Source organism: Arachis hypogaea, chromosome 15 (genome assembly GCF_003086295.3).
Source record: "Arachis hypogaea cultivar Tifrunner chromosome 15, arahy.Tifrunner.gnm2.J5K5, whole genome shotgun sequence".
NCBI lineage: Eukaryota > Viridiplantae > Streptophyta > Magnoliopsida > Fabales > Fabaceae > Arachis > Arachis hypogaea.
Window position 1 is genome coordinate 8947507 of NC_092050.1, and position 12332 is coordinate 8959838.

At 26.7% G+C, this 12332-nt stretch overlaps 1 protein-coding gene across 1 annotated transcript; it reads right to left on the bottom strand.

Moving 5' to 3' along the window:
• Positions 1–7962: 7962 nt before the first annotated feature.
• On the bottom strand, positions 7963–10240 carry LOC112748720 (peroxidase 10). Its single transcript, XM_025796964.3, has 4 exons — positions 9851–10240; positions 9504–9695; positions 9082–9244; positions 7963–8906 (listed from the first exon to the last, which is right to left on the bottom strand). The coding sequence occupies exons 1-4, from the start codon at positions 10064–10066 to the stop codon at positions 8497–8499; spliced, it is 981 nt and encodes a 326-aa protein (XP_025652749.1). The 5' UTR covers positions 10067–10240; the 3' UTR covers positions 7963–8496.
• Between the last annotated feature and the right edge of the window lie 2092 nt (positions 10241–12332).

Here is a 12332-nt window from a genome sequence, read left to right on the forward strand (position 1 = left end):
GTAAATGGTCAAATTCGTTTATGAAATATACCTGTTCTTTAAAATGGTTTTCAAATTTTTTTTTTTAATAAAATTCATCCTTCAAATATTTTAAATTAATCACGTTAGTTCTTCCATTATTTTCTTTGCTGATGATGTCAAAATTTATTAATGTAACACATTAAGTAACACCACAACACACATATAGTAGTTTTAATTGACTATTAACATAATAAATTTATGAAATTAGATCAAATCAAAATCTAATAATTGAGAAAAAAAACTTAAGACATTGGAATCTCTTAATTTGGAGTTGATTTTATTTAATTTTATAAATTAATTATGTTAATAGTCAATTAAGACTACTAAATATATGTTGTAATATTACTTAACGTATCATATCAATAAACTCTAACGTCATTAGGAATAAAAATGACAGAATAATTAGCATGACTAATTTAAAATCTTTAAAAAATAAATTTAATTAAAAAAATTTTTCGAATACCAATTTAAAAATAAATAATCTTTTAAAAACTAATTTAATTATTTACCCAACATATTATTTATACACCAAAAATCAATTATTCTTACAAAATACAAATTAAAACCTTCCTATGGAGTTGGAGTATGGATGAGGGTTTTGATGATGTAGGAAGGAAAGGATCATTAATGAAGAGGGGCCGAGGACGGAGGCCCTATATGGCTTTCCCTTTTGAGGCAAATCAATGCTCTCACCGCCTCCCTCTTCGATAATCTTTATTTATTAAATAAAACAAATAAAACGCTATATGTCAAACGCTTCTAAAAAGTAAAAAGGAAGTTAGCAATTTGTATTTATCGCCTTACATTATGTAGTGTTTGCTAACTTTCTCTTTGCCACATGATGATAAACACTAGTTTGGTGAAGGCCAAACAAAAAAATAACCAAGTAAGAAATAAAGTTAAAAGAGGTTGGCGTGAGTGTGTCTCAATATATATATACATGCTCTTTTAAATTTTGAAAATTATTATAACAAATATGTTTCTTTGTCTATTTTCAATGTAGCAACTAAAGCAACGGCAAATAGTTTAGTAGTTAGTTTATATATAAAATTTTAGGTTTAAACTACTTTCAGTTATGCCTAACCAAAAAAAAATTTAAAATAAGAATAATGCTAAAACTAATAAAATTTATTATTTTTGGTCAATATTCTAAATTTTAAATATTAAATTTTAATTCTTAAATTCTAATATTTTATTAATATTAATTCAAAATATTAATTAATATTAACAAAAAATATTAATTCTCTAATATTTTTTAAAACAATTTTAATAAAATAATTTTATTTAATTTAAAATTAATTTAATACAAAAATTTTATATATTTATAAAATTAAATCCAACAAAATAATTTAATAATATAATAGGGTCAAATTTAATTATAAAAATAAATTTTATTATTATATACTGCATAAAAATATTTTAAAATTCAGAACTTGTCCCCACACTCTTCCGATTAAATCCGTCCCTAACAACTAGTACCAATTCCAACTATCAATAACATTAAGGGTCCGTTTATGAAGTTTAAAAAGTAAATTTTTTTAACTTTTTAACTTATGAAAAGTAGTAGTATTAATATTTGGTATAATTTTTAAAATCAAATTACGGCTTTTTAAGAAGCTATTTAAGAGTTTATACAGAAGTTAAAAAAAAATGACTTTTCTCATAATACTTCTACTTTTTATCATATTTCTATAAAATAAGCACTTTTAAAGCTAAAAACCCAAAAATAAAATAACTTATTTATAAACTATTTTTAATATAATCATTTATTATTTAAATTATTTTTTCAAAAGAAAATTAATTAAGCTGTTTCTCCAAAACTAAGCCTAAGTTTAATATTTAAAGAAACGTCATAAACGCTTTTTTTTTTATGAAGTAACTTACCTTCAATAGAATTTCTACCTTTCTTGGCGTCTGGTTCTGAGATTCTTTGAAATGAATCACCATTTTTATATAAATGACAAACAGAAGAATCCATCCGACCCGCTTTCACAATTTCATGATGATATATAAAATTAACAGACAATTTTTATTGGAAAAAGAATTAATATACAAATGATGGATAAGTCCTAAATGGTCCCCTATGTATCTTCCTTTCATTATTATTAATATATGCTTTCGTTTTCCCATCTTTGTTTCAAATTGAAACTTCATACGAAGAGATTCATTCCCAGATTATTCATTGTGTATGTTTCTTGTTACCCACTTACCACGCCATCAACATAATTCAGTTCCCCATGTAAATAAATGTTCCTAAGCAATTTCAAAATTTCAACACTCAATATTACTCATACCTTAATTTATCTCTATGTCTATAACATATAAAGTAGAAAAGTAGCACATAGCACACGTATTGGAGCATGCATCATCATCACTTGTGTGATTATTATTATCAGCTAATGTTGCTTTGTTGTTAGGCACTTAATCATTTTTGCCCAGTTGCCACATTCGTTGATATGCCCTCTTTAATTTGGATTATTATTATGTTTGCTTTAATTTGGATGAAGTACCAATTTGATATCCGAAAGATTCAATTCATGACAAAAAATTTTTTTGAAAAATATTGTCGACAAAACAGCATCAGAATAATTTAAAAACATGACAAAAAAAATCAATAAATATGATATTTTTGTAAGTAATAAAAAAACTTTTATGTTTAGCAAACAATTTATTCATTATATCTAAATTTTTTGACAATATTTGAATAACTATTTAGAAAGCACACAAAAATATTTAAAGTAAAATTTAATTTCTAGATTTTTTTATTTTTTAAAAAAATATAGTCATTGACAAATTTTTTTTTAATTCATTAGACAAAAAGGTTACTAAATTTGAAGGATGAAAAAATTTTATTTTTTAATAATAATTAAAAAAATTTATATCAAAATTTAATTTTTAAAATCATTTTTTAAAATATATATTTAATATTTAATTTTTTTATCATATTTTTAAATATTTTAAAAATTTATTTATAATTAATATTTTTAAAATTTATTTTATCAGTAATACAAATTTTTGAATACTATTTTAGTAGTTTATTCGTATTAATTTTAATTTTTTAGGATACTTTCAATAAGAGTTCGATTGAAGATGAAGTATCATCGAGACACCGATTAACAGAAATTCTGTTTCAACCGCCACTAATTAATTCATCGTGTTGGACACACAAAAGCGACTACTTTCCTTTCCTATCACATCACCAATGACCAATAGGAAATCAACCTGATTAAGAAAAATGGGTTTTGTCATGGATAAGCAACTAATGTCTAGTGGATACAATGCTTTAAAAGTTTCCTAATGAATATTAAATGTAGTGTATATTGTATAATACAACCCTCTTTAATTTTGTTGAGAGTAGGTTTTAAATTCAGTCAAGTTAGTTCATAAATTAGGTTGAATTTGATTCGTTAATATTTTAATAAACTGAATTTATAGGATAGAAAATCGAATTTAAATCTAAAATTGAGCTCATAAATTAAATAAGTTAAATTTAAGCTTGAATAAGTTCTGTTTATTAGTTCATAAACGGACTCGATTATATATATATATATATATATATTAAATTATTAATACACATATTTTATATGCATTTAATTTATATTTTTAATATTATATATATTAAAATTTTTAATTATTTAAAATTTTATATTTATTTTTTATGTATAATTTTAATATTAGACATATAAAAAAATTATAATTAATAGATACAAAATATATAAAATTAATTTTTAAAAATATATAAGTTATAATTTATTGATATGAAATTATAGATTATGCTCCTATTATTTGAGTTAGCTCGTGAGTTTTCGGTGAGATGAACTTGAGTTTAAGAAATAGGCTCGATTATTAATGAGTCGAGCTGTGAGCCAAGTTCAATTTTCGTGAGCCGAGCTTGAGCTTGGTCTAACTCGACTCAACTCGTCTCACTTTCAGCCCTAGTTGAGAGAGAGACCAATAATATTATATTACATTTTCTTTTTCTATTTTTCTTTAAACATGTATTTTCCTCCCTTATATTACTAAAAAAATATAAAAATTTAATATGTAATTAATCAACATTAATCAACTTTTTATTATAAAATTATATTTTAAATCCTTATTTTTATAAGATTTAGATTTAGAATTTAAAAATTATTATTTAAAATTTAAAATAGTCTACGACAACAAACAATCAACTGGTGATTAGAATCAACAGTGAGAAGTGAAATTGTGGTGTTAAAAAGAAGAATAAAAAAGAGATAAAAAGATGAGATCTGCTACACATATAAATCTTTTTGGTATATAAGTTTATACAAGTTGGTCCAAACTCAACAAAAACGACCTTCAGTTTAGATTGCATGTAACACACGCTTCCCTAACTCTTGAATAATGCAAACGGTTCTTTTCCCTCAATCAAAACCGCAACGCTCAAAATTCAAACAAGGATCAAAATCTCTGAAAATCATCGCAAAAAATGAAGGAAGTTGCGAAGCTGAATTCGAAAAGAATTATGAGAAAATGAAATAAGAAGATGAAGAAGAAGAAGCAGCAGAAGATGAGGAGGAGGAAGGGGAAGAGTTTTGAATTGTGCAGAACTTATTAGCACACATACACTGAAAATTTTTAAACAATACACTGAAATATCTTTGTGTTACACCCAAATTTACTACAAATACAGAAAAATATTTTCTCTAATGCTGTATTTTTTTCTTCTTCTTTTTTTCCTTATTTATTTCTTTCTTTTAGTTGAATGAATATAAGTTCATCATCTTTCAAGTAATTTTGCAGCATTATGTGTTTCTTCTTTTGTTTTGTTTAATTTTTTTTGTTTTTATTCTTGTTAAAAGAGTAAAACAAGAAAAAACATGAGAAAGTAAAAACAAAAAGAAAAAGATGAATAAGAAAAAAAGAAGAACAAAAAGCAGAAGAAGATGAGGAGGAGGAAAAGGAAGTGTTTTGAATTATGCAGAACTTATCAGCACATATACACAAAAAATTCTTAGATAATACACTCAAATATCTTCGTGTTACACCCAAATTTGCTGCAAATACAGAAAAATATTTTCTCTAATGTTGTATTTTTTCTTCTTCTTTTTTTCCTTATTTATTTCTTTCTTTTAGTTGAATGAATGTAAGTTCATCCTCTTCCAAGTAATTTTGTACCATTATGTGTTTCTTTTTTTTCTTTGTTTGATTTTTTTTTGTTCTTATTAAGAGAGTAAAACAAGATGAAACTTGAGAAGATAAAACAAGAAAAAAAAGATGAATAAGAAAAAAAAGAAGAAGATGATGATGATGATAATGATGATGATGAAAAAGAAGAAGAAGAAGCAGCAGAAGATGAGGAGGAGGGAGAAGAAGAGTTTTGAATTATGCATAACTTATCAGCATACATACACTGAAAATTCTGAAACAATACACTCAAATATCTTCGTGTTACACCGAAATTTGCTACAAATACAGAAAAATATTTTCTTTAATGCAGAACTTTTACATTACATTTAGAATAAATTACCATTTGTACCCATAAAAGATACAGACGCTGACAAATGTACCTATATAAGAATAAAACGACAATTGTAACCACGGAAGATGGCTTCCGTGTGCCAAGAGTACCCAACCAGACCAATTACGTAACCAATGTCTGGGTACTCTTGGTACACGGAGGTCATCTTCCGTGGTTATAATTGTCGTTTTATTCTTATATGGGTATATTTGTCAGCGTTTGTATTTTTTATGGGTACAAATGGTAATTTACTCTTATATTTAATTCAAACCATCAACGATGAGCAACAATTTTTACAAACAAAAACAACACTATTCACCTACAGAATCTTAAACTACTAACGAAAACATTAACTAGAATCGAACCACATCTCAGCCACTTGATTGGATTCAAAACAATAATCAACTTCGTTCTGGTTCACTTGACAATCTAAACTTGAATTATTCATTATTTTCAATAACGAGATAACTGTTCAAAACTGATTTTAGAGCTTGATTTCAAAAACATAGAGAACGAACGAAGAGAAACGCAGAGAACGCAGAGATGGAAGAGAACGTAGATCGAAAACGTTAAGAAAATTCGAAAACAAAAACGAAATCCTTTCGTAAAAGGCAGTTATATATTCGCGCATTGATTAAAAAGTTAGTTAGATTAAAAGGCGCCTAAAGTGAATTAGGATAAAATGACTTGTATAAACTTGTATGCAGAGAATAATTGTAAAAAGATATAAAAATATAACTTCAACGAATAAGTTTGTTATTTCGTTTGACCCAATTATTAGTTGAGATCCATTTTAAATAAGAGGAAGTCTGAAAACCAACATTGCACGATCAATATTGCAACCAACACTAATATTTAAAAAAATTATTTGAAAACTCTTAATTAAAAATAAGATCATTCCAAAACTAATCTAAAATCAAACTCAACAAAAAAAAATAGTTAGATTTTAGTAACTTATTATATAGTATTAACTGAAATTGACTATTATAATATTAATTCCATAACATTACTCTTTTAATAATATTACCTGAAATTAGCTCCCAAATAGAATTGATAAAGTTACGTGAACTTTTAGTTAAAATATATTCATTTTTAAATTAATTATAACAACTAACTTAGTTCCCATTTCAACTATTACATTAATTCACACAATTAATCTAATGCAAAGAATTTTCTTTTTCTACGACTTTGCTGAGATGTATAAAATACGAGAACCAATACTTAGAACTTACTCTTTTACTTCCAAATAATAAGTATATGATTATTTATCATCATTCATACAATAAAAATAATTTTTTAAAATCACTTAACCTCCCTTATCATGTAAAATAAGTAAACTCAAATAACTCATTTCCATATAACGTTATTGCGAACGTTACTAAAATATTGTGCTAGGTTTACCATTTGAATAAGCTCATTCTTTTTTGGGTATATGATCATGAAGGGAGGTTAGAAGTAATCAATATTCAGGGCTAGCTGGATAATATCATAAGTGAAGTTCAACTTATATGATATGATATATACGTATATAAAGATATCATTTTTATCATTATATTATATATTATTTAATGGTTAATTGAATTTGAAATAGAAGAAAGGTATTAGTTGACCTGCTAAAACAATAATGATGGATGTAAAAAGATGCTTTGTGGTAATGATGTTACTAATGGAAGCTAAGTCAAAGAGAGAGTGATGAGATGAGAGGAATGAAGAAGTGGACATGGTGGTTAACGCATTGATAGCAACCTCAGAATTATACCATCATAAGAAAGAGCCCCCACTATATATTATTGATGCGCATGCTTATATTATTACCCTCCCTCTTCCACAACGAAACACCATAACAAACAAACACAAACCAAATATTCCTACACTACATTTATAACTCAAATTTTGTATTTGAAACTTGTAAAACATAAAGCAAACAGCCAAGTGTACATTAAATTCCTTGTCAATATTCATCAAAGTTTCAATATTCCTTCATATGACTAATCACCATCATCACAATTTTGAATACATAAATAAATAAAAAGTACGAAATCACCAGTGAGTTTGATGATTCCTCTGGGCCTGAAGAAAATTCTATATATAAGAAATAGCTATAAGTAATTAGGACTTGGTGAAGGCAATTCTCTTCCTTTTATAATTTTATTTGGGGTGAAAATTAATAATTTATGTTCATTGAAATGATACAATATGCAAATATATTTATAAGTATTAAGGAAATTGATATAATAAAAGAATTTAATTTTGATGTAAGCAGAGTAGTTTTACACGTGTATTCAATTATATAATGTCACATCAGTAAAAAATAACTATTTTTTATATTGACCGCATGAATAGTCATCCAAAAGAATAGATGTGATTGCACGACTGTGTAAAGTGCTTTACGCTGTTAGTGCATCAACATTAAACTCATAATAAAAACATAATATCCTATAATAAATATTCAAATATAATAAATAATTCTAATAAATATTAATTAATCTTAATATATTCTAGTACATAATACAATATTATTACATCATCAACTAAATAAGACATTCCCTTCTTCTACAATCGTGAAGCACATAACAAAGATTTTTAAATTCATATCAAGAATTGAAGGGCTTAAAACATTATTTATGCAATATTGCCATTATTACTTGATGATACAATATTGTTCCACTTTGATACAAATCTACAAAGGTGATATTTCTTTTAATTTCCCCTTTTACAAATAAAAGTTTTTTTTTTTTTTGTCAAATATATTGGACAACAACTCTTAATTTTAGACATCACAAACTTATGTATACTATACACTTACACAGTTACACACACCTTTAAAGATTTTATCTACTATGAATTCGAATGCAACATATTAAGAGGCATCATATATTGTCACTTAACCAAAGCCTCACTTTCAAATTAAAGTGTTTGTTTTCAAAAAAAAAAAAAAACACAAATGATGAGACACTACTAATTCAAATCCAAACATGGAGTGTTTTTGTTTAGTTGACAAACCTACAATTAGTCCTTACTTGGCCCTGTTGTCCAGTGAGCACACTAATGCGGCCCATTTTCTCCATAGAAACAGCAAAGTCTCTGAAGAAGAGAAGAGGCCACTTGCTATACGTGTTGACCAATGAAGCAGTGGTATTGTCACCCATTAGAGCCTGGTCTGATAGAAGCAGCCCTGAATTGTTCAGCAGGTTTCTGTAATACATGTTGTCGAATGTGTTGGTTGTCACAGGATCCAAGGGTGCCAAGTTTGTGTCAGAGCTAGCTTGGTTTGGACATAGGTTTTGTAGATTCTGTAGTAGTGAACCATCTAGTGTTGGATCCGATTTACCAGTTCCACCAAAGTTGAATAGCCTTGCCTTGAATGTAAAGCATTGTGCAAACCCAAAGGTGTGTGCACCTGCATGCATGCATTACATAATATTCAAATGATGACTTGTATTATCTAAATCAGTCACTTATATAGAACATATGTTTGTGATATATATACAAATATATAGTAGCTGATTTTGTGACTGATTTTTTACGTGTACATAACATTTTTAATGTATTAAGAATGAAGAAGCGAAGCAAACCTAGGAGCACTGCTACATCCTTCAATTCAAGACCTTTGGCAACGAACTTGGCTGTAATATTTTCAAGTGGATCAAAGGGTGATGGCAAATTATTTGCCTCGCTCTCACTTGCTGTCGTGCCATCTCTACGACCAAGAGGGACAACCCAAAATGGCCCTTTACTCTTACCAAATTTGAAGGAAAAATGTTTAGTTTAGTTTGTCATGCATGTTTAATATGGGTGTAGCTTATAGAGTACTAATTAATTAAGGAAAAGTTTAGGGGCCAGCAACTTTGTTAAATTTTGGCCAGCATGTAACCAGCAAAGAAAAGTGAAATCTCACACCATTAAAACCATCATTAATGGCTATTTGATGGCTACAAATCACAAAAGTTGCTGGCCCTAGCATTCCTCATTAATTAATAAGATTAGAGAGTCTTACAAGAAAAACAGCTTCTCTTGCAGCTAGAGTTAGTATATCAGCACATGACACAGTGGCTGGACATGCCTTCTCTAATGCTGATTTGATTGTGTCAATCACCTCAAATCCTCTCACTGAATTCTTGTTAGGCCGAGCATTTTTCTCCCCAGTAAAAGTGCTGGTTGTATCAAGCAGCACAGATCCATCACATCCCTATATAGGAAGAAATGAAAGATGAACAACATATGTAGATTCAACCTTATTAGTAAATAACATATCTTTTTTTATAGTTTGATTGTGTTTTATGTGGGTTATATATAGAACAAGCCCAAAACCAAGCAAATAACATAATTTGAAAGCCTGTTTACGTTGACGAAACAATCATGGAAATGAAGGCGCAGGAGAGAAGCTGCAATCCTTGTGTCATTGTTCATAGCTGACAAAACGTTGTATCTAACGATTCTGGTGAGGTTTGGGCAAGTTGAGTCGTAGAAATTATAGTAAAGTTGAGAGCACACTAAAGGAGTGAGGAACACTAGCCAGAACAAGAAAAGAAAAGGATGCTTATTATTAGTACATTCCATAATGAAAGCAAAAAAAAAAACGTGTTATAAGATAAGCAAACAAGTAATAACAACTGAGTTATATGTTAGAAGATGTGTGTGTGACATGAATAACAATTTATAGAAGACAAGGTACATGCATGATGCATGCTAGTTAACTTTTACAGAGAGTGGCAGAGCCACTATCCAATTCCCGTTTTGGTTTTAGTCAAAACTTGCGGCTCTTCCTCAAATATTTTATTACACTAGGAGAAATATTTAAGGATGATTAGTATGGAAAAGTATAGCAACCAAGTGTATAATCGTCTAAGAATTAAATAATTTAATTAATTATAATTATTAATAATTAATTTTAAATTTAAATAATTAAAAACTGATTAAGTAAATTTAATTAAAAATTAAATTTTTTTTTTTTTTTACAGCTGTAATACAAAAAATTCAAAAAATATATTAAAAAATATCTATTTAGTATATAAAAAAAAATATTACAATACTTAGCAAAACAAACATCTATATATATCAATTTATTTTTGTTAAGACAAATTTTAAAATTCAATTTATTAAAGAGTTGACAAAAATTGACTAGACCTTAGTTAGTTCCTAACAAAATTCAGTGTTGTTTTTTTTTTTATCATTATTTTTAGTTATTAATGATAAAAACTATAAATTTTAGTGACGCTATAATATTCTTCTTAGACATTCCCATTTTTAATGGGAGGCCATTAACAATTGCTTAAGTGGCAGGGTGGTGTTATTGGGCAAATTACATGCTCTTTATTTTAAAATAGTTATTATTTTGAATTTTTATATATTTTTAGGGGATATTTTTATAAAGACGTAAAAAATATTTTTTTTAAAGATATTTTTTAATAATTAAAATTTAACATATATAATCACTTAAATTATATTATTTTTATCAAAATTAAGTCAAACAAATTAATTTGATCGAAAAATAGTGAATCAAATTTTGAATCTGTCTAAATTAATATTATTTTTTATAAAAAATGACTACAATATCTCTATTATATAAAATGATTAAAATACTCTTATTATATATATTAATTTTGAGGATTCTAAATTCTAGCCATTTTCTTCTCTATCATTATAGGGTTAAAATTTAAAGTTTTCAAAATTTAATTTATTAATTTTTTTGCTAAATTGATTTGTCCGGTCTAATTTTAATAAAAATAATACAATTTAATTTATTTTATGTGTTAAATTTTAATTTTTAAAAAATATCTTTAAAAAAAGACGTTTTTAACATCTTTATTTAAGTGGCTCCCATATTTTTATACCAATCATATTATATGTAGACTAAAATCAGCCATCCGAGTTAGTCATTAGTATAAAATATATAATAAAATATAAATACACATTAAAAATAAATTAAATTACACATATATTTATATATAAATATATTGATAGCTGATTTTAGTATACAAATATCATTTTTGTTTTTATATAAATACGTACCATGATTTTTTATAAAATACAAAGTAATTGAATAAAATATTGGAAAAGTTTAGGACATCAGCAACTTTTTCAAATTCTGACCAGCATGTAACCAGCAAAAAAAGTGAGTCATTAAATAAAATTTCGCACCAATTTTACACCATTAAAATCATCATTGATAGCTATTTGATGACTACAAATTATAAAAAAAAGTCAAGTATATATATGATCTAGCCATATAAAATTAAGTAACACACGTGAGGAAATAAGGTATACTATGATTTACTTTCAACGTTTATTTATTTAATTTTTCCTTGCTAGTTGCAGTTGCACTTTGAGGATAAGTTGCATGCAGGAATTTTCAAAAAAGAAAGAATAAAAATATACCGACAGTGCGCATAGCATTAGAAATTTAGAATAAGTTCTGTGAATGTGTGATGTGGTGGAATATGCGTGTACAATCATGATAATACAACCTACCAAAGCATGAGATAATAGCGCCATGATATTTTGTGGGAAACTACCACGTTACTTATCAACTTCAATTAACTAGGCAGAGGAAATTAAGATTGAATAAATATGCGTTTACAATTGAAACTGAAAGAAGCTAATTTGGATTGGACCAATTGCCTTTACTTTCCTTTTCCAAAACGACAACACTGAAATTATTATTAAAATAGTATCTCTGATTTTCCTACTTGGACTGCATAAGAGAGTGACGTTTATAGAAAGGATTTCTCTTAAATTGGATCTCAACAATGACGGGGTTAAAAGAAAAAAAAGAAATCAGAATGAATATTATTCTATTATTTTACATTTAATGCACATGGAGTAA

What these genes read in the sequence shown, in the direction of transcription:
- LOC112748720 (XM_025796964.3), bottom strand. Translation starts at nt 10,066, where the DNA reads ATGGAATGTACTAATAATAAGCATCCTTTTCTTTTCTTGTTCTGGCTA. An exon ending in CAAGAGAAGCTGTTTTTCTT is followed by an intron (nt 9,245 to 9,503) that starts GTAAGACTCTCT and finishes AAATTTGGTAAG; the next exon opens with AGTAAAGGGCCATTTTGGGT. An exon ending in GGATGTAGCAGTGCTCCTAG is followed by an intron (nt 8,907 to 9,081) that starts GTTTGCTTCGCT and finishes GCATGCATGCAG; the next exon opens with GTGCACACACCTTTGGGTTT.